At 39.8% G+C, this 26876-nt stretch overlaps 1 protein-coding gene across 1 annotated transcript in view; it reads left to right on the forward strand.

The window, feature by feature from the left end:
- Positions 1-5272: 5272 nt before the first annotated feature.
- LOC145439247 (EF-hand calcium-binding domain-containing protein 5-like) overlaps positions 5273-26876 on the forward strand; it is a 32828-nt gene continuing 11224 nt past the window's right edge. Inside the window, exons 1-22 of the mRNA XM_080316746.1 lie at positions 5273-5444; positions 5509-5667; positions 6147-6260; positions 7384-7607; positions 8798-8900; positions 9146-9263; positions 9328-9401; positions 10058-10186; positions 10254-10377; positions 10990-11130; positions 11249-11341; positions 11405-11503; positions 13232-13354; positions 15114-15239; positions 16348-16473; positions 17854-17969; positions 18033-18166; positions 21726-21820; positions 22267-22405; positions 22773-22938; positions 23950-24068; positions 24138-24291. Coding sequence (XP_080172872.1) covers positions 5376-5444; positions 5509-5667; positions 6147-6260; positions 7384-7607; positions 8798-8900; positions 9146-9263; positions 9328-9401; positions 10058-10186; positions 10254-10377; positions 10990-11130; positions 11249-11341; positions 11405-11503; positions 13232-13354; positions 15114-15239; positions 16348-16473; positions 17854-17969; positions 18033-18166; positions 21726-21820; positions 22267-22405; positions 22773-22938; positions 23950-24068; positions 24138-24291 — 2745 coding nt within the window. The 5' untranslated portion in view covers positions 5273-5375. The remainder of the gene's footprint in view (positions 5445-5508; positions 5668-6146; positions 6261-7383; positions 7608-8797; positions 8901-9145; positions 9264-9327; positions 9402-10057; positions 10187-10253; positions 10378-10989; positions 11131-11248; positions 11342-11404; positions 11504-13231; positions 13355-15113; positions 15240-16347; positions 16474-17853; positions 17970-18032; positions 18167-21725; positions 21821-22266; positions 22406-22772; positions 22939-23949; positions 24069-24137; positions 24292-26876) is intronic.

The raw sequence follows: 26876 nt of genomic DNA on the forward strand, positions 1-26876 counted from the left end.
GCCGCATTTCGGGTTCAAATCATTCTCTGCAATAAAGGGGCAACCGGCCGGCGTATGCAGACAGTAAGAAAGTGGATTAATAGCTCCTCCATCACCCACTATATGCTTCTTTTGTTACTCAAAACACGCATCTTAATTGCCTGCATCGTCGAAGCATTATATATCAATTATTGCCCGTCGTGTTTTATGCGTGTAATCATCCCCCTAGGTGGCATTTTACGTAATTACAGATTATGGAAACAATAGGTTCATTCTGTCATGACAAATAGGCTCATAAAATGAATCCACACGTAAACGACATAGAGCAGTAATATAAAAATGGATTATGGAGAAGCATTTCTAGCCTTTTCCACTTAAAAGACACTGATATGAGTCGTGAATTCGACACGTGACTGACTAATTTGTAAGTAAACACCTTCACCAAGCCTAATTTCTCTAGCGTCAATCCTTTGATCTTGAATATCTCTGATCTGGGAACGAACAACTATGACGTGGTATACCGATTATTCACAGACGGAAACGAGGATCTTTGAAACCCCAAAACATTGAATTCATTCAAGAAAATTAGGCTCAGGCATCAGTAGGCTAGGTGCCAAGTTTAACCGAAACCGCGAAATGTAAATAAAATTCAGTCCGAAGTTATGCGTCGTAGGATAAGTAATTGCAAGTTGCATGAACAAGTTTACATATACTTCCATCCAGCACAAGAATTGTGTCGGACACGTCTATATCGAATGTGCGATAAGATGCCATTATTATCAACTTGTTAAACCGGAATAGAACGTCAATTTGGCGGTGACTCCTCATTTGTTATGCTGCTTAGTTCCGGTTGCCTTCTATCGGTTCTATGATAACAATTCCATGTGAATTAAGATAGGTTAACCAATAACTGCAAGATGTTTCTACTCTCGACTGCATTGCATTGATTACGGTTTCAAATGAGTTCGTCGGCAGAAGCCATAGCTAATTGCATGCGTCACATTTAAGCACTGAACTTCTAATCTCAGCTGCCGCGAATCGTAGCTTTTCTTGTCTGCATCAATTATTTAATTCTCTCCAATTCACATCACCATATAATACACTCACAGTGACACAGTCTCACACCCCCGAAATCACTTATTCAAAGTTATTGCTATTGTTCCGCCTTCGTGTAAGAAAGTCATTCGCCGCACGTCGCATGTCAAGATTCTATCGAACATAATGATCGAATACCTTCTTATCCTATACATCTGATAGTGCTGACTTCAGCATTGCCCTCCAGGGCGTAGCACGATGGGGTCAAATTTCTTTGAGTCTTTCGTACCAGCACGCTCCGAAAGAGAGGACTATGTTCAAATAAAATACTTTGATGTATGTGCCAAGCCAATATACTTTCCTACAACTTGTCGCAGTCTATTCTCGCTGATCTTTACCCGGCGTCCATTCAATTTGTCCTGGATTTGTGCCAGACTTTGTGTAGGCTACCCCACGGAGATAGAATGACTCGAATAGATGCTACAAAGGACAGTGTCTGTCGCTTATGGCGTTAAAAAGTTAAGCATAGTGGACGGCTAAGCGATTAAGCCTAAGCGGGAGGGGGGGGGGGTACGGAACCACTGAACCAGCTGTGTGAAGGTACCGAACTCTACAGCTACAAGCTCCATCCGACCATTCATCGAACCCTTCTCAGTTGGCAAAATAAAACCTACATTTTCATTGATCTCATACATGACCATTGACCATTGACCAACCAGTGACCATCCATACTACGTATTTATTAAAACCGATCCTAATCCGAAAGCGACAGTCACACTGATTCCGCATATGGCAGTTAGAATATGTTGGGAGAGGTGGAATCCCAGAAAATCGTCACTTATGTTGAAAATCTGCATTGACAGTCGCCGCGTGATAAAATAATGCAGTAGGACATTGACACAGTTTGAAACCGATTATACAGCTGAAGCCAGTTTCAACTAATTCTGTTGCCTTTTTCCTTATCAGGACTTACCTCCATGATATGGCTGCATCAAATAACACCGGGTTGAAAGCGAAGTCGAAAGTAGTACACACGACACTGAGAGTCGATGGCGTTAACTGCAGTGAACAGTGTGATGGGATCACTGCAGTCAGCTAATATGTGTGTCTTGACTTCCGTCGAACCCGGAGACTGACTCACCGAGCTCCTTGGGTCCGATAGAGACTAGGTTAAGAAACACTGGGTTCAAAAACATGTTCAAAGCAATTTACGAGATCATGCATAGCCTGCACGCATTTTTTCGTGGATGATAAGAATACACAGAGGCAAATTATAACAAGACTATTTTCGAGCCTGGAACAATATTAACGTGCGAATTAACCATAATTCCAAATCCAACCAAACTTAATCGGAAGAAAATCCCGTAGCGATTGATGCAATATAGAAAAAATCTGCGAAATTATCACCAGTTGGATGCAGCGAAATTAATTGCTAGGTTATGTACATATAATATATTTTAACTGTACTTACAAACATATTTCTTATGTATTAGACTACCCGGGGCCTAACCGAAGAGGAACCCCGATAAACCTCTTACGCTCCGAAACGTGCTACTGCCGAGAAGAGAACATGGCCCCCCTAAAGGCGACGGCGGTGAATTTATCACCACCCCAACCCCGTAATTTCGGTAATCACGACCGTTTTGCCTGTGATGAGGTCCCAGTCATCAGTTTTCCAAATGCTACTCAGAATTTCAATGTTATTTTAAATTGCTGTTGTCTGTCGACGGCAATGCTCATGTAGGCTACCTCATTTTCTTGCTAAACTCCAGATCAGTCCAATCGGTACCCCAATGAGAAAACCCCCATAATCAAAAGCACCTAATTACAAACAACACACGCATTCGTATCGGCGATAAGCTTCAAAAATTGCTCAATAAAAACAAAACAACACAAGCACGTTGTCGTCTACCATACTACCAACATGAAAACACGAAACTCTATCAAGTATATCAGATCACAACTGTGGAACGATATCTCGATGGCAGCCCGAAAACCGTCCGCTATGTCCGTCCATGGTCCAGTTGCCCACATTCAAGTCAAAATACGAGCAGATTCTACCAGTGTTGGGATGACTCGAGTCAACTTTTTCGTATGACTTGACTCGAGTCACTTTGCAAAATGACTCGACTTGACTTGACTCGGCGCTTCAGCATGTGGATTGACTCGTGACTCTCGAGCAAAATTTACGAGTCAATTTCAAGTCATCAAGTAAACGGTGTCGATTAAATCACTGTATCTTGTGTATGTTCGGATTGTTCACGATACACCGGTGTCACTTCTGAGAGCAACCAGTCATTCACTGATTTTACGTTTCACTGATCCTCCATAGTTATATCAGAAATAGATTGACCGCAAACAAAATGATCACAGCTTGCGTTGTCACAAATATTAATTTAATAGCAACGTATCTCCGTTTCTCAGATGGCTCAGTGCTTATATTTCGCAGTGCTCGCCTCTACCAGCCCTCTTGTATGATTTAAATCGAACGAATATAGTTTATGCGTTTATATTCTCAGGGATGCGTAGAGGGGTAGCATATTGTACCATATCAATTTTATTTCAACTTTACGTGGCTTTGTATTCGATTCTCTCTTTTCGCTGATAAAACAGACTGTAACATAGAGCTATGCAGTTACTCACGTATTTTATTAGCAGTTCTATGTGCCCGTGAGCGATGGAATGTTTTTTTTCATTGTATATTCACCTTTATATTTGTTATTTGATTCAAGATAAATGGCCAATCAATCTGTCTCTCACACAGCAAGCAAAATGTAGTGATTTTCAATCATCACTCATACTTCGAAAATTTAATTTGACTTGAATTGTGACTTGACTCGGGGCTGGACTTGACTTGGCTTGACTCGAGTCACCTCCAAAAAACGAGAGACTTGACTTGACTCGAATCACAATATGCAATGATTCGAGATGACTCGAGACTCGAAGGTAGTGACTTGCCCTTGATCTCAATACTGGATTCTACTACTGAATAAATAGCAGTCAGCGCTCAAGATTACCAGATCACGATTTGATTTATAGACCTGGTTTTCCGACATATGTGACGTCATTTTTATCGCTTGTTTTTATGATATCTTCTGTTACTCTTAATTCAGTATGAATGCCTTTTCTTCAGGATTATAATGACTAGTGTCAAGTCGAGTCATTCTTTCAAATGCGTTAAATGACTCAACTCGAGTCAATTTTTGTATTGACTCGATTTATAACTTGTCCTCGAGTCATTGTGTATGACTTTGTAACTTTCTAACTTCGAAGAATAGTAGGCTAAAGTTACCAAGTTATTGATATTTCGTCTGTCAGTCCTGATACTTGGAAAATAGGGCCAGAAACTGTTAGGAGCTTAGGACTGAGAAAAATTATTAGGATATAAATGCGAGCCATTATATATATCCCTCGAACAGAGTTGAAAAAAGTGAGTTGAACCGGATTGAACTGAAAACCGAACAGTGAACATAATGACTCGGGTTCGGACTCGAGAGTCAAAAGACTATGACTCGGACTCGACTCTCTATTAGCTATTAGCTGATTAGGACTCGGACTTGACTTGGTGGTGAAGTGAAAATGACTCGACTTGACTCAAGTCAAAACTATAAAAGTGAGATGGACATGATACTCGGAACCGTATGACTTGATTGCAACTCTGCTTTTCTTTACATCGCCTAGGTCAAGTTCTTATTTCAAAGACAACTCCAAGTCGTTTCGACACTTTCCTTCTCATTGTATCGCAATGCTGTGGATACCACTGGATTACCCAATGAAAGTCTAAATTACAAAAAAGCAAATAGACAGGAAACGAACATCGAAATCTGTGAATATCCAAGCGGGTCACTAGTGGATTCTAGTCACAGTATTTGATCGGGAATTATTTATATGCATGCTTGATGAGCCGAGATTCAACAGGTGAAGGGAAAGGTATAGCCAGTTCGCCTGGCATTTCTCCTGCTCCGTGGTTACAACGGCAAACCATAACACGCCACATGAGCGCGCTAGCATTGCAATTTTGTACGTTGCTATGGAAGACACGCTAGTTTTGCTTCCCGCGTCCGTTCGCTTAGTAAATTGCCACCAAAAAAATCTGATCTGCAATGGGGATGCGCTGATGCTTGGGTATTTTGGAGTTAAGAGAGGAATTTCCATTCAGTGAGACCGGCTTGTCTCGCTTAATTCAAATCAAAAGTAGCAGGTTTTGTTCCAAATGTGTTGTCATTAACGGAGATATCGCTTTGCATTTACATTTATTGATTTACCTTTCTCCTTCCTTAGCTGTTAGCTGTCTTTGTGCTATAATTCGTGACTATCTGTTGCTATCGGCACACTGAAAGCACCTCCATAACATCATTTTTATGTCTACACCGGAGCTTCTATCTCCCACAAAACAAGTGCAATATGAAAAGGGGAAAAATCAAGTTGAAGTGAGCCTTACATAATGAATTCAAGGTAAAAGATTTTCGATTGTTACCGTATTTCATTCTTCAGAAGATTTCAAAAGAGCAGACTCCGCGCCGTCTAGAAATCGTGCAAGTCAGATTAGATGAGGAAATCACGAGTGGGATTGAGCAGCGTCTGTTTGCGAAGTTTAAGTCTAAAAAGAAACAGAAGGAAAAGGAAAATGAAGAAATATCCAAGCAAAGAAAGGTCGGTGGAACGCCATTTTAGAGTAATAACCACACGATGACCTTGCTTGTGCTTTTATCATTAGATCCGTTGTGTTCACAGCTGTTTGTTGAAGCTAGTTTGCAGCCATAACACTTGAAGCAAGTAGGCGTAGTGATCAGTGAACATTGAACTGAAAAAATGCCAAGAAAAATACATCTTTCATCGTTGCTGATGGTCATTACTCCTTTGGAGTTTGAAAGTTCTTCTTTATTCACCATAATTGTCATCTGCATACGTTTCAACTCTGGACAGTGCATTGCCAATGACATATGTACTACGAAAGTGCATTTCCATCCCTGTAAGTTTTAATGCCGCACATAGCAGAGTAGTAATACAGTAGTAAAGATTAATGGAAATCTTGATAAGGTGTTCATGATTTGACATCCAGTTGTCACTAATGATAACATGAGATTTGTCATAATTACGGTACTTTTAAACATGCCGTCATGTCTATTTAGCTGGCAATGGATATCTTGGCCGAAGAGTGGTTCAGCAAAGACAAAGCTTCTGCCGAAGCAAGGGTGTACCTTATTGAAAAACTACTACCGGCTTTGATTGTGGGATTGGAGAAGGTAAGCTGATGTAGTAATAATAATCAATAATCATCAGGTTATATTTTCATCTGATCAAGACACACACAATGGACAATGCGATGTAATGAACAGATAGGAGTCTCCCGAACGACCAGTTGCGGTCTCTTAAACTGGCATCCGAATATTGCACTTATTATTTGTCTCAATAGCCATTTTAGAGCAGTCATGAATATGTGGTCTGCAATTTCGAAAGTATCCAGTTACTGCTAGAAGAAACTGCTAAAAGTATGTGATCCCTCGGCCGAATGTACTGTGTGAAATTTTGTACTTGAATACTTCCACTCGGCATTTGACTTGTCATTGAATAGGCTTTTAGAAGTACACAACTTCAGTATCGCAACAGACAACTTTATATTCATGTTGCTAAATTTATTCTACCTTTAATTTTATTTATTTGTATTTATTTTATTTGTCATTATTTTGGTTTATATTAGTTTACTTCCAGTTCTGTTGAAGCTACAACACTGACTACTCTGATAATCTGTAAGTGTACGGTAGGATTTAACAGTTCAAAACTCACTTTTTTATCGGATTTCACTGGGTATTTTTCGATAAAGTTGTTGGGTTGGCGAACAAAAACGCCGCACCAAATTTGGCTCAATTCCAACCTGTAGAACCGAAGCTATTGGAGATGGAGAATATTACATTTATTAATAAACCATAAAAGTTTGTTTCAAATTCTACTGGCTGTGTCATGAAATAGTTGAGTTGTGTGAAAAAGAATGCACAGTGAATTCGGCTCAATTCCAACCAATAGCAACGATGTTGATGTTAAAAATTTTGGATTTGAAATCCCGGTAATAGTATTTACTCTGGGTGGATCTGTAATTATTATTAATTAATACATTTGCTACCGTAAATACTCTTTTATTCAAAACCAAAATTTTGCACTCCAATAATTTTTCTTGTACTGAGAATTGAGCCAAATTTGCTGTGCATCATTTTCTTACCCAACGTAACTATTTTATCGAAAGGCAAGTAAAATTTAAGGGAAAAAGTAATTTTTAACACCCTAGTTTAAAGCACGTAACATCATCTAAAGCAGGAGCTATTACTGATATCCGATACTTTCGCTATCAATAACCGTCTGCGACTTATACAGGTTTTGATGGAAGCGGAAAAACGCAACGTTATCAATCCCGGAAGCGACTCGAACGCCGAAGTCATATTCGGAAACGTCTTCAATCCGATCAACCTGTTGGCTCAACAACTGATGCGAAACAATCCCAAATTCAGCAACTTTCCGGAAGCTTCTCCGTACGCGAGAGGGCTGAGAGCCATCTCGGATAAAATCAAACAGCAAGTTTTCGACTCGAAGAACAACAAGTAAGAATTATTTGGTTTGTATGCTTAAGTGATCAGTAGGGCGGGTTTTTTTGACATGTCAAAATTTGTCAAAATTTTGTCAAAATCGTAGCGTTAGGTCAAAATTTGTCACAATTGTTCATAAAGTCAGAATTCTTTTGACGTCTGCATTTCGTTTTTATCATGGATTTTGCTCTGTCGGTGAACTTATCATTTGATATTTTACAGCTTGTAGCCTACTTTATAGGCCTACCATTGTGAACGGCTAATTGTCTGCTCATCGTCACGGTCAAACAGTCAAATAAAACAAATAGGTGGACATGGTGTTATGGTCAACGTACCGCAATGTCCTAACTGAAGAAAGACTTCTTGAGCATTGCATCATTCTTATATTCAGAAGCGCATGATGAAAATTTGTGATGTAGACAATATTGTCAGAATGAAGCAACACGGTGCGTCACCAGCAGTGTACGTACAACTTGAGTGTTGTCAGCCGACGACAACTGCTGCTGTTGAACGTCTTTGGCAAGCTTTTTAGTAAGGACATGCAGTTTCTAACCAAAAATGTAGGAAAGTATCTCTCGTTGTACTACAAAGAAAATGAATGATTTCTACCATAATACGTATTGTAACCACTGGAATTGCTCATAGGGCCAGATTTTGTTAGCATATTGTTTTTTTCACGTAAAAAGTTGCCTGTTTCTAAGCCAAAAATGTTTTTTCAGGCCAAACTACTTCATTAGGACAGCCAGTTCCAACCAGAAGATAAGTGGTACAATTTCAACATTATATGGAAAAAGACCTTATTTGCATACGTTAGGTCAAAATTTGGTCAAAATTTTCTTTTTTTAGGTAAAAAAACCGCCCTAGACTGATTTAGTAAATATTTTTTTGAGCTTTGAAGTCGTATTCGCTTACTTACAAGTGGTTTTGATGTGTCTTGGAAATCGCTACCGTACTCATAATTGAAAAGAAGTTTATGGCATTACCGATACTTCAACTTGAGTAGCAATTTTACTACTCTGACCAACTTGATTTGTATGATTTCGGGATGCAAACAGGCCGTTACCGTATCGCAATTCAATGTTGTAATTTCAAATGATCGAAAATATTCAATCGACCGTGTGCAATGTGCATAGTCTTGTCTGTTGTCGGTGTAACTTGGGCTTTTGTCTTTTTTCAATTTTTCAATTGTCTCGAAAATATCTCAGGCTGTTAGAATTGAAAGAGCAAGTCGAAGAGCAGAGAAAAAAGTTAGAAGAAGAAGAAAGGCAGAGGAATGCGGAAAAAAATCGTCGGAGAAGACTTATGGAGGTGTGTTAGAGGTGTTAATATCAGAGCTACTGGAACCTGCATGTCCTACTCAGATTGATAACCTTCTCATACACGACAGATGTTTTTACTGCTTTTGTGCTCGTTTCATATTTTGGCCTAATCCCTAATTCCTTTCCTTTCATCTAAAACATAAATATGCTACTGAACATATTACCAACCTGCTCCCGGATGTAGAAAATTAATGCACACTAAGTACTTTAATACGACATTCGTTTTATATTCAGAATCAATTTCAAATGTGGCTACTCGGAAATTCAAAGCAAGTCCCAATGCTGCTCGTGCAGAACGGACTGTTCTCATACCTGGAGATTTCTTCGCATTTTGCGTCAGACTCTGAAGACAGTGAGTGTAGCTGGTAGCAACTTTTAGCTGAACACATATCTTAACATCGTTTTTTGTGTGACAGTCGTCAAGTTCGACGAATACTTGGAACGGAATGACGATGCGGATGTGATGATGGATAAGAATGAATTTATGAAGGTTTTTACACTTCGCCATTATTTTTACTCAATTTGCACAGTAGATGCTTTTAATTGCATAACCTATTCATATACTAATGTTTTGTACGCCCAAGAATATATTCAGACCGCTCTTAACCTCGGTCCTGTAACAAGGCAGAAGCCAAATGAGCAGCAACACTTCATTGTGACCAATTGGTTGCATTATTTGATAACCTAAATTATATAGGTTTCGCTCTAAGGACGTTATTATGGTTTTAATTATGAATTATTTAAGTTTGATCTCTATCACCTCCTTTTCGTTCGGTGGGCTGAGATGGATGCAAGATTGAGAGACCGCACTTGGTCTGTGCGACACCCTGCCATCTGTTTATTTCTTCACATTGCGTCTTGTGTATCGCATTGTGCATTTGATGACATGGGGAAATGAAAATACAAATGCCTATGATTATTATTACGGTAGATATCAGAAATATTCCGATCTCATACTTCCTAACATCCTAATAACCCTATTCCGTTCCATATTCGAAGTTCAAATCGTGAATTTTATACCATATGTAATCAAATCCAAGTTTGAAATTTGTCAAGATCACATGTCAAAATACAATCCAAACCAAATTTATTGTCATCTCAGGCTCACTTGACTCGCTTTGATATTTTGTTACCATGATTTTGCAGTTCCTGAATCGATACATCAAGAGCTTCACTCCGGAAAAATTCCAAGACGTCATCGACCATTTGAACCAATGCGCCGTCGCTTATCGCAAAACTTACGAGCAAGACATGTGGAATTCCATGTTCTTAAAGGTAAATTGTAGTACGAATTTGGCAACTGAGCTATTTCTCCTCACTACTGGATTTTACATTCCTGCAGTTATTCGAAAGTTTAGATTCGGAGGGAATCGGATATTTAGATCGGCACCGGGTCATTCATTTGTTCGAAAAATTTTGGGATCAGGACTCGAAGAGGGGCAAAGAGCTTAACAACCCCAGGAAATGTAAGAATATTGAGCTGTGGCAAAAGCCGTTAAGCTAGCTGCAGCTAGTCTTGATCGCGACATTTTCAGTGTAAAAAAATCGGTATTTTACGACATATCATTTAAAGTTTTGACTTGGAAGGAAGTGCTGACTTTCTCACTTGGAATAAAAACGATTCTCAAATTGATCGCTCGATCTGGAAATGCAGTGAAAATATTGTAATTATGATAAAGAAATTATTCAGTCCACTCATGTAAGGCAGCTTCGTTTCAAACTTTTTCAGGCTTGAACAAAGAAATTCTCTAATGTTATGCTTAATTCAATAAAACTGTATTTTTTCTCACATTTGAGGCTACTATTCAATATTCACGCGCATAGCGATGTAACATATGTGTAGTAATAATGGTTTGTGCTTTTCATGCGTTGTGTGATTGTTCATGAATTTATTGGTATCAGGACAAATATGATACCGTATTCTTTTGTTCAACCTAATGAGGTATGAGTCGTTATACTTGATCGAAACCGATTATCATGGTATAGTGATCTGCCAATACTCACGCGCTATATATCGAGTGGCAGACTGGGTCAGTGGGTTGGTAGTAGATGCAAAGATTTTCCACTGTGTGATACAGGGCCCGTCATAGAACTGGAAGAGCTCGACGACTTGCTCTCAAATTCCTACACCGACGACGAAAATATGACCGTGAGGGTATCGAACACTTCCAGCGAAAATGGAGATTACGATTCCACCTCGAAAGAAGAGTCGACTACCGGTAGGCGGATGATTTTCAGCATTAGCATTAGTTATACTTGAGTAATGTCAATGGATATTGGATACTGTAATACTTTCGCTTGCAAGGAATACAAGTTTAACAAGGCACATCTTCTTAGTGACTGTTAAGACCGAAGATACCACGGAGGAACAACCTGTTACTGAAACACAAGTTAGTGAACCTGTAGTTCCAGCTGACGAAGACGCTAAAGGTTAAAATGCGAATTTAGTCATACATAAGTGATCATTTTATAACGGCCGGGATCGCGTTGTAGATACAGTAGAAGAGCAAAGTACAGATGACAAGCCTTTGGCAGAGGAAGTTGAAAAACCTAACGAGGAATCGCCTGACCTACCGCTGCCAAATAAAACAGGTAAAGTACTATTTTGTGGTTGCTCAAGTGTAACCAGACCTGGTCAGTCATGAAGTACTTCTACTTTTTTGGAATACTCAATTACGTTTCGCATTCTTTGACTACTTCTCAAGTTGTTATGTTTTTCGACTACTTTGATTTGTGTGTGACAGATTTTCAAGTGAAACTACTAACATTTTACGCTTTGAATGCTGTTAAGTATTAGTTTAGGCATAAGTATGGAACACTTTATGAGGGGAATTGTCAACTGAATAAATCTGCGTCCCTGTAACTGAATATATTATCGAAAATTACACCTATTTGTAGGGTTGCCATACGTCCTACTTTAGGAGGATTTGTCCTACTTTTTCAGTAAATCGAAAATGTCCTCCGAGGACGCCTAAATGTCTTCCTTTTTTGGAATTCATACTCCCTTATGGCTTTAGCAGCCATGCCACTGGACAGGTACAACTTTAAATGAAACGCCATAAATGACTAAAAATCTGTAATGTGGAGGTATGTTCGATCGGGTTTTTGGGGAGCAGGGCTGGCTTTTTTTAGTGAACACGAGAGGATTTCCCGTAAAATTTTTAGGATCAGCAGTTAGTCAGGTAATCTAACTTTTGCGATTTGTAATAAGTGTCCCTCTTTTCGGATCCCAAAATATAGTAAGCCAACTATTTGTAGTGTCTTCAGTCGTTCTGTGCTGGTGGCGATGATGCACCTCGCAGTTTCAAATGTACCCCACCTCCGATTAACTAGTAAAAGTATGCATCACATTTACCTATTTTACTTTTAAAACTACTAACTTGAGTCGTTTTCGTATGTTCATTTTCTACTTCCATGTTCTGTTAATCGCCACTTCCACTTGTTATATAGTGGGAAATATATTGCATTACTTTTGCCTCTACCCTAGTGGAAACACTGACTATTTTGAGAACCCCTGAATTTAACACAGCCTGACATGTACAATTGGTCTTATACATAGGATCAGTAAGAGCTCAATTTCATTTGAAACAGCCACTGTTGTCTCGAAAATATTACAACCCCATTGTATGATAAAAGCCTTCTTCAGAAGCTCTGTTATGAAATGAACTCACATCCTGTACTAGTGCATCAAATATTCGGTAATTGATTTACCATTTTCCAAAGAATGCCGAGATGTGTCATAAATTATTGAAGTAGCTTTCTCGAATCTTCGCAAATTGTGTTTTTCCGGAATTACCCTAATTTTGCACTCGACACAGTAACAGCCACCTATATAGTCGAATAGAAATATTTCTGAATATTTCATCGGTTCTCAATAAGTCATTGTGTATGTACAATGGAGGAGAATCTCTACAAAAACGTGCAAGGACGTTGATGTGCTTTAATTATTTAAATTCTTACTTGACCAATTTCGTAAATGGATAAATGTCAAGTAAGCAAAACTAGGCTTCTACCAACACAATTTCATAACTACTCAAGTAGCAATCAGTAATAATTTAATGTCCGTAATTCACACAAAGATATATAATTGTAATTGAACTCACACATGAAAAATTCTGGTTTCGAACCAAAATAAATAATAGATGTGGTTGAAAACAAACAGGCAAGGTAGTATTTTATATCAATATTGTCCAGATAAACATGGCCCTCTCTCCACACTAGAACCCCCTTGTTGCCTCCTCAGGAAGCCAAGCATCATGTTGCTACTCCAGTGTCTTGTGCCTACGCCAAAGTCACTTGCAAGCAAATGTTGTTCTATAGCGACAACAGCGGAAGAGAAATCAGAAGACAAAAACGAAGAGAAAGTCAATGAGGATGCAGATACAAACAAAGTCGCTGAAGAATCTGAAAAGGTACAGGAAGAAAGCGTGCAACAAGAAACAAGTATGTAAAAACAGCGATAGGCATCTGCGCTTCATTGATTTGTTTCATTACAAAATGCCTCTTGTGGCCTTTAATTCGGAAATGTGAGCATAACACATTCCGTTATATTGATGAATGTTTGATTTTCATCTAGTTGTACCTAGTCTGCTGCGGCTAACTTACGGCGACTTGGTCAACCTTTTCCGGTCGCTATTAAAATATACATACGTATAATAGAAGACAAAAAACTGTGTGTGCCAGTCGTTATAAAACCTAGACTGCCAGAAGGTCTTGCTTTGGGCGACCGTGAGCTGTGACTTTTAAGATTCAAGCAGAATGTTGTAATGTGTACCGATTTCCTTTAGGTAACACCTGTGTTGGGATGACTCGAGTCATGACTTGACTCGAGTCAGACTCGAGTCACTTTTTCGTATGACTTGACTTGACTCGGCGCTTCAAAAATGGGGATTGACTCGTGACTCGGAGAAAAATTTACGAGTCAATTTCAAGTCATCAAGTAAACGATGTCGATTAAATCACTGTATTTTGTGTTTGTTCGTATCGTTCGCGATACGCCTGTGTCATTTGTGAGAGTAACCACACATTCACTGATTGTACGTTCACTGATCCTCTATTGTTACATCACAAATAGATTGACCACAACCGAAATGATCATAGCTTACGTTGTCGTAGTAGCAGTAGATTAATCCAATAGCAACTATCGCAGGTGTTTCTTTAGTCGGCCCAGTGCTTACATTGATTACAATGATCACCTTAACCAACCCTCTCATATGATTTAAAAATCGAGCGAATATAGTTTATGCGTCTATAGTCTCACGGATGTGTAGATGGGAAGTGTATTGTATCATATCAATTTGTTTCAACTTCTCGGGGCTTCGTAATCAACCCTCTTGGTTGATAATAACAGACTGTAGCATGTAGCAGTAGCTAGGCCTACTATATACAGTTACTCACATATTTTACTGGCAGTTCTACGTGAGCGACTGTGCGTGAGCGATAAAACGCCTTCTTGCATGCATATTCAACTTTATATTCATTATTTTATTCAAGATAAATGGCCAATTATTCTGTTTATCACACAGCTAGCGAAATGTAATGAGTTTGAATCGTCACTGATACTGCGAAAATTCAATATGACTTGAATTGTGACTTGACTCGTGACTTGACTTGACTTGACTTGACTTGACTCGAGTCACCTCCAAAAATCGAGTGACTTGACTTGACTCGAGTCACCTTCGAAAATCGATTGACTTGACTTGACTCGAGTCAAAATGTGCAATGACTCGAGATGACTCGTGACTCGAAGGTAGTGACTTGATCCCAACACTGGGTAACACTGGCATACAGCTGAGTGTTTATACCTGCTGGGGCTGTGGAAAGTTAAAACATGTTGAGACATAATAGCTTCACCATCTGAGCAGGCTGTCCCAATGTAAATGTGTTAGAAATCTCCCTTTCCTTTCGAATTGGACATTTTCTGCATTTCCAGCCACTCATCGTAAGTTACAGTTACAACAGTACCTTCTCATCGAAGAAATTATTCACCGTCACACATCGTGATACATCAATATGCGGTGGCTAATTGTGTTGTGACTCTTTCAATATGGCAATCACTCATCAAAAGGGAAAAATATCACTCCATTTACGTATAATTGTGCCAGGCATATCATTTTGGCGTTTTATTTTCAAGTTTTGTGTGAATATTAACCTTTCTGACCTTATGTCACCTTGATAATTTATGTAATTAAATTAATTACAGCATCTGACAGCATAGAGCTCGAAAATGAAGATGGCAAGACCAATGACGGTAAGCAAGAAGCAGAAGAAGCAAAAGAGTCGGATGAATCAACAGAACAAGCGCCACCCACAGAAGAGAATGATGACGGTAAATGCCAGGCGTTTTTGAATTCCCATATGCATATATATATGTTTCAAGAGACTCTTGGAGCTACAAAACTTCAATATACAATTGAATAGTCGCGATGTCAGGAGAGTCCGTTCACACTTTCGTTTTTGTGGCTTGGAGTCGACTTTTTCTAACCTAGTTTGTGCCAACAGAACGACTTTGCGTATCATCTAAGAAATGTGCATAGAGCTTAAGCGATTTCTTTGCCTCGATTATTCGAAACCTCATGCCGGTCATGTCATATTTGTTGATACAATTGTTAAAATAGAATGTGTTTTTTCCCAATTCTCTACCTTTTGCTGACGTGTGTCTGCCGAAAATATTTTGGTTTATTTCAATATGAATATACTATTCAATTACACATATATTTAAATGTGGAAAAGACCGTACTACTTCTACATTTCATGTGTACTCATGTAAATGATTTCCAATTGCACTACCTGACTGGTTTCGCTTATCACTTGCTCCTAAACTATAGAAGTTTGCTAAGCTAAATTACTTGCCTGTATCTATTCAAATTTTAGCAACTGGGCAATAGCTTTTCAATGGATTTGCATCGTTTTTGTGACCAAAATCGTAGAATATATGTTCTGAAGTCACATGCGTTTGTCGCAGCAATGCATCTTGCTGTTTGTCTATAGATGCCGGAGTCACATCATTCTAAACAAAATTTTACGGACCACCTACTTCGGAACTTTTAGGGAGTGGATTTCTCAATTATAAGTTGTTGTTTGATCTATCTTGGCTCTTTTTTACTTGTGAATAAGTTCAACTTCAATTGCAGGTATCAAGATTCGTTTAACTGATTGAAACCTGTTTTGAGATGACTAATTAAGAGTTTCTCAACCCACTCGTGTGATAGACCGGTATTGTAGACCTTTACATGATTTTGTTCCTGTTTTTTTTCTACGCATGACTGCCATACCTTATCCAGATTGTTGCAAGCTCCTCGATTATTATCACCATCTAATCTAGGATCTATTGGTCTCATCAGACTTGGTTGAGATTCAAACCAAGGTGTCCTATAATGAAATCATACGCTCTTGCTGTGATATATTATTTCTTAAGCTTGTAAATGTGCTTTCAGTGGCGGAAAAGGCAGCCGAAGTAGATGAAGAGACAGAAAACAAAACGGAAGGACAAGAATCAACATCTGCCACTGCAGATGAAGAAGTGGCTGCTACTGATAAGAAGCCAGAAGCTACAGATAACGGTAATAAAGCTTACGAAGTAGAAATGAAACAGGGAATACCACTCCAGGCAACGCAGTCAAAATTTAAGTTGTACCTTCATGCCTTCATATATTTCCCTCGTATATCAGATCATAGTATATTTATTTGATGGCATCGCTGGATGTGACTGCATGAGACTGCAATTTAGTAACTTGGGTTGGGCACAACGGTTTGTACTCAAATCCCAATCTAGTAACAATTTCAATGATTCGTGTCGAGTAGTCGGAGCCAGTGTTTTCGACTACCTAAATTTTATGTAATAGACCACTAATAGATATTTTTTCAAATATTATTATGGTTTTGATACTTTTACCTTTGTTGGGGTTCTGAAACCTCTATTGTCCAATGAAAAGCTGGACCGTAACACAACAGCTCTTAGATATGACAGTTTATTGTTGTTGTTTGTAGTATCAATGGTGTTTGTTGACTACTATTGTCATTTACACCAGGCGCCAAGTTTCATCATCTTTATTCCGTAGATGCCCACTTGTAGCACAGCCCACCTCTCGGCTTTTTTATTAGACACGGCTTACACAGATGAGATGGCAAGAAGGAGCCTAGATAAACCTGCAACACTTAGGTATAGGAATTCTGGAGTCAGACTCGAACCCGCAATCCATTGGTGTTGCATCTGTGGATTATATCACTACGCTATCTCGCCACTTGGATACGACAGTTTCTGATCAAACAGTGGTCGACAACTGGTGATCTGCAGAAAAGTTCGTACACTTTACCATAGTGGTCAAGACTACTGATGAAAATTGAAATAGAATCATGTTTATCTCTTTAATCGAAATGTATGTGTTACTGCCTTACTGTGAACCCTTTACTGACCTTATACTGTATGAGGTGCAATCAATTTTCAACGTTTGACAATGGTGTTTTTTAAACACCGGTCCTCAAAAAAAAAATTCATTCCGAAACCGCTCCGCAGACCAAAAAGAGTTGCCGACCCCTGGTCTAAGAGATAGACCTTATGTCTTTGTTGTGTAACCAATTTCAAAATCTTTCGCTGGTAGTAGCGCAGTGGTTAATACTGATTCGTTTGGTTACCGCATTGTTTGCTCGGTATTGCCTTATAATTTCCAGTAACATCACCCTATCAGTAACCGATGTGGACCAAGGTAAACTGAATTTCCGCCAATCACTATTGAAGAAAACGTTTATCAGTAAAATGCGCAAAGGAAGCTTCGGTGGTATTGGGGTCTCCAGGAAATTTGCTTTCTCGTATTCCTACAATTTATTTTACGAGTTGTCATTAGCTACCATAGGTTTGCGTCAGTTCATTTTAGGAATCCGATCGCCTTACTATCCCATAGGTATAACCTACCTACATTGCGATTACAACTTTACAATTACAGAGGAGGTGCTCAAGTCACCGATAACCAAAGGATTGGTTCTGACGACACCGGTTTTGACCGATGACGGCGAAGGCAGCACTGCCGTCAAAATACAATTTTCGAAATCAACGCCTCAAGTATGTTGTTTTTTAAATTTGCATCACACGTTCATGCAATTTATTCGTTTTAATTAACTTCAGGAAAGGCAGGTTCGAAAAACAACGACATACTCCACCGTCAGCAAAGGAAGGTTTCCTGAACCGGCTAGACCAGGTGGAAACGATATCCCGTTCGAAATAGGGACTCCAATTCGAGCACCTGATTATGAGGAAGCGTGAGTTTTCTATCTTTTTTTCAATACACTGTCCATCTCGTTAAATCCACAGCTACAGCCATAAATCTATGTGAATTTGATGACCCATGATGTTTTACCAACTGCGTCTTAGCCAATGATCAATAGCCGACGTCACCGTGTTTTTCCATGTTTCTGTGTAGATTTGAAGGGGACTGTATGACAGGGACGGGCAACATATGGCACGCGGAAGTATTTTGACTGGCCCGCAGAGAGCTTCTACCCTGAACGTGAAATTTTATTTTGAAAGTATCGACAAATTTTGGGCGTCACAGAATAAATCCAAGTTTGCCGACCCGAGAAAGATGTACATGAAACTACCTTGCTCTGTTTGGGTGTACATATTTTTGACCATTGAACATTAGCGAGACAAGGCTGCGTTCCAATATAACTGATGTTCACGTGCAGTCTTCACTAAGGGTTTCTACACACGACATGCAACCAGAGTTCAAATAACTTATTGACAACTTTGACCGACCACAGATGTCTGATTGACTTCAACAGCTACTGGTAATAAATTCATTAAATATTGTTTTTGTCATCTATGCTCAAATACGTGATCAATGTATATATTCTGTAATCCGGCCCGCCAAGTTCTTCATTTTCCCATATCCAGCCTGCAGATCGGGGAAGTTGCTCGCCCCTGCTGTATGACAACATTCATTTTTAATAAACCTCTACACCAGTGCTCTTCAACCGGGGTGGTCGTACACCCTAGGGTGTACCAGAATTCGCAAAGGGTGTACCACTCGGATGGGGTGTACAGGGGTGTACCAGATCCGAGTAACAATGAGCCGATGGCTAGCTATCACAAATGCCGGTTTATAGGTCAGTACAGACAGGTTGACGCACAGGTTAACGAGCAATATGGTACAATGTTATCGCAAGTGTAATACCATAGCAATTTACAACGTAAATTGCTATGGTAATACTGTACACCGCTTGATTGTGATGTCATAAGCAAATATTTCTTCTATTCATTTAGCCGTCGGCAATAGACCAATGGTTCCGTTTGGTGTTGTAAAGTATGCAGTTAACAAACATGTGTTCAGCTATAGCAGGGGTGGGCAACATACGGCCCGCGGGCCGGATCCGGCCCGCGAAGGGATTTTGTCCGGCCCGCGGACAGTTTTCCGTCTTACATGATGGTGTGGCCCGCGGCCCAAGTCATCATCCGAGATTCCCCACTACTTGCTTGCATACGTCAAATGTTAGTGACTGTATGTCATTATACACATGTATGCGCACTTGCGCAGCGAGCGAGGGTGGAGCTTATGCGTAAATCCGTCGAAGCGAGAAGACTTGTTGCATTATCAGCATTTACGATGTACTCAGCCCTAATGTCATTTGTGGTAATCATGATGGTGTTTGTCGACTAAAATGGTCATTTACACGAGGCCGATATTTCTTATTTTTGATTCCGTAACCGTCGACTTGTAGCACGGCACACTTCTATAGGCTTCTGTAAGACACCGCTTATGCCAGGAGTCGCCAACTCAAAACGGGTCGGGGGCCACTTTTAAATTTCGTCGAAGCCGCGGGCCGCAAGAATTCAATATCGAGATAAAATAGGCCACATAGCTGAACAGTGAACAACCACGCTATCTAATGACTAAGGACTTGATATCTTGGTAAACTTGGGGAATACCGGGCTTATCGAACGCCTTGAAATCTTAATTAAGAATGGCACCGTGTGTTGATTGATCAGAGAGAAGCAGATATATTGGTGCCTGTATGACAATGCTGTTCTCAAATCCACATTTTCTTCGACATTATTGGCGAGAAATGGCTTTGAAGTTACATTGCTGTCGTTAAAATACATTCATTAAATACGATTTATTCCTTGTAGGCTATATGTGGATAAATGGGCGAATAATGTATCGATTCAGCAATCCGGCCCGCCAAGTTCTTAATTTTCCCCTATCCGGCCCGCCGACTGGAGAAGTTGCCCGCCCCTGAGCTATAGTCATTTGTATGTTATTGATTTGTGAGGAAACCGCCGCGATAGCTCAGACTTTTTGAATCCGTGCTTCCTACCCGACGCTAATAAATACCGCAATGCACATAAATGAAGTGACGTAGCTAGCCAGGGTCGAAACAGCTTCCATATTGAAATCGAAACCCTTTTGTTTTAAAATGCCGATTGTATGTCCAATCTTTCGCCATACATTTGCAATCTAGTATTTTGTTATAAGTGATGTAAATTAGCGACAATAGACTGTGTATAGCAGCATACGATCTGAGGTTACTGACATCTCTTGCAGCCCATGTGCTACTATCGACTGTGTGTGGTGTGTGGCAGGCCTGATGCGCCTGCTATCATCGCTGATCTAAATTACCGCTTCTGCAGCAGTAGCTTTACCTACTCTTCCCCCTCTATACTGTTACATTTAGGTTGATTATCGTTCGTTATATCATGCTGTTTTTGCTCTGACACGAAATAAATTCCAATTTGCGTAGGGTTACCATATACGTCCTCTTTTAAGAGGATTTGTCCTCTTTTTTGACTTTTTTGAAAGTGTCCTCGGAGGACGCCCTTTGTCTTCTTTTTTTGAGATTTTGTCCTCTTTTTTGAAAATTTAGGTCAGATTTAGAGCAAATTGATATGCCGTAAATCAGCACAGAAGTGACGCTCCGGCGGGTATTTCGGAGTGAAAAACTGTGATTTTAGCTCTGAGTGAAAGGTTGACCTTTTTTTAGTCATCCACCTAGCAATGCGGAGAGAAAAACGATATTTTGAGCTCTGAGCGGAAAGATGATGACCGTTTCTTTAGTCAATTGATCACCAAGTGGGAAAAATTCACCGGTTTTTTAGAATTCTTTTACGGTTTTGCAAGTCTCAAATTTCTGAAAAAGTGTTCTCTTTTTAGATTTCCAAAATATTGTAAGCCTAAATTTGCGTGGCGGGCTGCCTAACTGGCTGCGAATAGACTCTGTGACCAAATACTATTTTATTCAAATCCATTTTTTTTGACGGCAATACCTCCGCTTCTACTGGTCGGAATTGAACCAAATTTGGTGTGTAGGCTTAATTTAGGTAACCTAACAATTTTATCAAGTAGCCAGTACGATTTGAGAAAAATAGTCATGTTTGAAGACCCCTAATGAACAGGGGTGTACGAGTTTTGAGCAAACCTTAAAAGGGTGTACCACGTCGAAAAAGGTTGAAGAGCACTGCTCTACACTACAAGGGCCGTGATAGAAATTAGAAAATCGAAAAATAAACAGGATGTTTTACGTCAAGAGGATGCATGTGGATTTATAACCCAAAAATAACGCTAGCACCAACTCTCACCTAACCTATATGATATGCTCAAGCGTCACATTGGATTGCGTAACACGAGTGAGGGTGGTAATCTTAAGATTCATACACTGCTATATTTCTTCTATCTCAAAACATGATATAGTGCAAAAGCATGACGTCATACTAATCAGTAGTGACGTTCACCGTAAAAACTGAAGGATTACACTTGGTTTGTTTTTGCATTCGTCAAAGTATACTTGAATTCTGCGATTGTTATGCTAGTCCTCGATTTGACAGAGAATCTGAAGATCCCTCGTATGAGCAGGAAGATTCGAGCGGCAAGAAGTCGCCGATAAGCAGAATTATAAAAACTGTCGACAACAGCGATGAAGGTATAGAAACCTGCTTAGATTCTTAATATTATGTTGTGTTACTATTGTATCACATTATTTCAAGTGAAATGCCAAAATAGCTGTCTTATTTGCTACTGTATCCTGGAAAGCACCTTGGTAAACACTCCAAAAAGTGGTGCTAAGTTGGCTGGCACTGATTAGTAAGTAGTCATAGTACGGGGATATCTAGAAGTTCTAGATATCCCTGTCATAGTAGTAGATATATATAGTTGTGTTGAAAACTAAACTATCGCTAGTACATAGAGTGCTTTCCAAAGCACATGCAAAGGAAATATTGTGGTGTGTATGGTTTGCCATTGATAAGAGTCACGGATCAGATATGGATTGTTTTTCGAACTCTTTTGCCGCGGCGAAGTCGCAAACTTATCATCTACTGCTCTACATCATGGGATCTCTATTTAACAAACAGATCGTTTCGTTTTCAGCGAGCATGTCCGTTCACGGGAAGACTCGGGCGTCGAGCACCTATCAAATGAGCGTCGCATTTGCAGCGGACCCCGTTACTCTGACGGAAAAGGGAGCGCAAGAATTCTACTCGGAGTTCTCATCCAGGAGTCATTCGCGGTACTTTGATACGCAGATCGATCATACCAATGTTGGAATAAATTTATTGGATATAATTTATATATTTAATGCAGTGACAAAACAGAAAGGGCTCATTTTCAGAGTATGTCAAAGTACGCAATGTTGATAGTCGAATAGAACTAGAGGTAATGCCTTAAATTTCAATCAATTGCAAGTGGAAGTAGGCAAAACTTGCTTGGATACTCCTAAAATGTAGAAGTACTTCGTTACTGTCAACCTCTGATAATATCAATATGAGGCTTGCCTATGTTTATGGAGATACCACTCACATCATTGGATTTGACAAAAAGCCTAATTTTCCAACGGTATAGCTTTAACCCATCTTGATTGTCGTTCCATTTCTTAGAATGAGCGTTTTCGACGAGAGTCAACTCAACAAACCCCGTTTCGTGTCGCTGATGGAAGCTTTCGTGAGAGAAGAGGCCACTCACAAGATGGTGGAGGACTTGCTCAACTTTATCTTCTACGGCTACGTCGAGACCCAAGAGGAGAAGATGGACAGGATTGCAAAGGTTGGTACATAATCTTGAATCAAACACGTGAATGATGTAATCGCAGAGTTGGTCAAAGTAGTCAGTGTTGCTACTTATATGGAAGTATAGAAGTAATGCCATAAGTTACTGCTCAATTGCAAGTAGAAATGTTGAACTCAAACCACTTCAAGAATAAGTGGAAAATGTGAAATCTGAAAATGTAACAAGTTTTTCGAAGTATAATTGGTCACGGTGTCGTATACTTTTTGTTGTAAATTGCAGGTGGGCATCTTTCATGTAACTGCTTTCAACACCAAAATGTGTAATAGGTAAGCAGTGTTGCCTGAGAAACTGAGAAGTACAAGTGGCAGTAACCTAAAAATATAGCCAACTTGAGTAAGATGCTTCGAAAAATGCTAATATCTAGGACAAATTTTAGTTGCAATCAAATCCATGGAAACTTGCATTTATTTTTCACAAAAGTTCCACTAAAAAGTTGCATTTATGGACAACTTCCTTGAAATGAATAGGGTATTAGATACTAGAATGAATCCGTATCCAAGGCACTGTAGCAAAACTCAGTGTTGCCGACTTCAACAAAATCAATGGTCTGAAAAAATTTACCGTGTTGAAATATAATTTTCTGCTGACCAGCCTGAATTTACGTCAAATCAGAGAGAACCTCAAATTTAAACGACGTTGAAATAATCGAGCGATCTATTTACATATAGTGCCAAATATTTCCAGTAAAAAGTTGGTTGCATGAAAAATCGAAAGAATTTGCAAAATGTTCCATGATGAAATGGAGAAAAGCTGCAAAAAGCTTAAAACACCAAACTACATAACTTCTGAGTATTTAGAAAGCTGCCGGAAGCTGTAAAAAAAGTTACGTTAGGTAATAACGATCATATCAAGTGTGAGGCAAGAGACAACACAGAAAATTGTTGCCCTGTTTCATTGATGTGTAGATGGAGCTGCGCTTCACGCGGCATGAAGCATTCAAGTATGGTTGTTTAGCGCACCGTTTGTAATCTGACTACTCTGTCACAGGCTCACCGCGCTGCATTATCCGCTAAACACAGAGACATGATCGAAAACGTGTTCAACAAATGGGATATTGACGGACGGGGGTATCTGGAAATCGACGTCATCGAGGAAATTTTATCAAAGTAATGTTTTTATTTTGGCACTGTGCCTCTCGAAAGCAAATTGCGTTCTGACCCAAAATCATTTTGCAGATACAAAGGAGGCTCGGAAGCGGCCGCTCTGAAACGTGGCAGGATCGCCATCAGGAAATCCAGGAAACAACGTCTCAACGATACGAAAGTAACACGGAAAGAATTCCACACTTACATCCACGCAGTGATCGACGCGATTGCCGGTGGAGAAGAGGTAAGCCCCTGGCAATTTTGTAGAAGCTTCGTAGAAGCAATGGATTTCTGCGTGATTATAAGTATCGTAGCAATTCCCAAGACATGTTAAAACAATTTCATGTAATAAATGAAAGGTTTGATTTTTATTGATAGGCGTTTGTGACCTTACAATTCAATTCAATTTATTGCTAATATTTTCATCATTTCAATGCACCACAAGACTGCAATACAATGAAAGATAGGAAGGTGTCGAAACGACTTGGAGTAGTCTTTGAAATCAGACACCCGCCGCCTAGGCACTGTAAAAAGGAGGCATCCACACTGAATGAAAATTAAAAGAAGACAATATAAAAGGACAGGTGACAAAAAAGGTGGCATGTGTCAGAAGGCGTGATCGATATGTCAGGTCCTGGTCCGGTAAACTAGAGGATTCACTAGTATTTACTCAAACCACTAGTATTTACAAGCAGAGATGGTCAATGTAGTCAGTGTTGCTACTCACGTAAAAGTAGGAGTTACGCCGTATTATTACTGGAAGTTTCGAGTTCCAAGACATCTCAAAACCACTTCAAGTGGAAGTAGAAATTGGAAGGACTGAAAACTACTCAAGTAACTAGTCTCAAGAAGTAGATTTGGGCGAGGGTTGGCAAGTTTCTAGCAGTTCATTGGAGGCAGATACTTCCGAATTTGCAGCATGCACCTTTGAGACCAACGCAAAGTCAGACGTGACTCTGGAAATATCTTCGACAATGTATTCCTTTGCTGTGATGCAGGGGGTTATTTAACACTTTTCTTATGACAATTTACTCGTAAGAGTGATGCAAACATATCCCGAAACCAATACTTTTCAAAATCCAACTGTGAAAAGTAATTTTGCTTAAAAAACTGCTGAAGTAGAAACGAAAGTGGTCTAAAAATACAAAAACTGAAAAAATAGTGCAAAGTGACCTAAACCTGCTTGAGTATAGAAGCGCATTGTTGCCAATCACCTCTGGTAGGAGTAGAACTTTGTATATTTCTGTCCTTGATGTTTTTGCGGCATAGCCTATACACCAACTCATGATATAGATACCGGTACAGGGTACACACAATCTGTGTATATCGATAGTATGGGTGCATGATGTGCATTGCATATGGAAGGAAGGTGCAGAAATAGCCTTGTAAGGCTTTCTGAGTCTTGTACCGCCCCTCCATGCTATAGTGCAGGGGTTCTCAACCCGCGGCCCGCGGGCCGCATGCGGCCCGCAGACGCTTTTTCTGTGGCCCGCGAGATCTTTCAATATGATCGCAATTACTACCGGCACGCAGTATTGTTGCATACGGTATCAATTTAGCCACTAAAGCTCTCTTATCGCTCTGTTTCTGTTTCGTTTGATTTATTCTCATTCTTCAATGTTTTCTGGTTTCTTGATATATGGTCGAGTTTAGATTCTTATTGTTCTGAATAGGTCTTCGGACAGTCCATCTCGAGTTACACATATCACCTGATCTTAGAAAAAAGCGTTGCTAGCTAGGTCTCAGGCTGAGCAATCCATATTTTGAGGCATTGTTGAGATTGCCGACGACGTTAAAAACGCATGATTCAAAATTGCTTGGTATATCGCTAAACCCATGAAATCTGTTAAAAAAGGTGTTTCTCCAACAAAACGTTACTATACTGTGCGAATCTCCGCTGTTTCCGGAGTTTAGCAGCAAGGACAACTTCACCTAACAAATTTCGAAGCTGCAGTTGTCTGATTCAACCGTGACAAGAATGGTAACAGCAATGTCAGTTAATCTTTTGTCGCATGTTTTGAAATACGTTGCCCCGCAGACTACTTTAACCTAGCATTGGACAAAATCTACGGACATTGCAACGCTAATTGTATTGGGGTATTCTATCAGAGTGGATATATTTGTAGACGTAATGCTGGCTGGGCAAACGTGGGGAGATGGGACTAGCAAACAACATCAACTTAACAAAGCTGACTTCTGTAACTATTGGTGCAGGGCATCAGCCAGGAAGGAGAGGAGAATGGTTGATTGGTTTGCTCAGAAATTTCCCCGGACGTGAGACTTCTTCTCATATCACAGAGAGCCTAAAGTGACAATGGCCTCTGTAAAGAAAAAGTTACCGTAGTTTTATACTTGCTCGCTCACGCATTGAAATTCAGAGAGTTCAGTTCTCTGGTGCAAGGGTTTGAAGGTGCACATACCGACTTGGGAACGAATGCAATGCACGCTTCATGAAGGGATTTACGCAACAATCTCACTAGAAACAGCAACTGAAAGCTTACGAACGCTGTCCATTATGCTGTAGAATGCATACAAACAAAATGCCCATACACGACTGGTAAATAGGCTATATTAGCCTAAATATAATAGTATAGTCCACAAATATACGATAATAATGTTCTGCGGCCCGCAGCGCTTTTTGCTGTTAAAATGCGGCCCGTTACGCAAGGAAAGTTGAGAACCCCTGCTATAGTGGAATGCTGAGTGCAAATCGGAGAAGTCATGGATACCAGTGTTACTAATCAGGTCTTTGGTCTGACGCGGCCGTGGATCGAGCCCATGACCGATCAAGAAGCCGGACGCCCCACCGTTACGCTATCTTGTGGTTTC

This window comes from Botryllus schlosseri, chromosome 5, assembly GCF_051294905.1.
Source record: "Botryllus schlosseri isolate E-star chromosome 5, Bs_hap1, whole genome shotgun sequence".
In the NCBI taxonomy this organism is placed as follows: domain Eukaryota; kingdom Metazoa; phylum Chordata; class Ascidiacea; order Stolidobranchia; family Styelidae; genus Botryllus; species Botryllus schlosseri.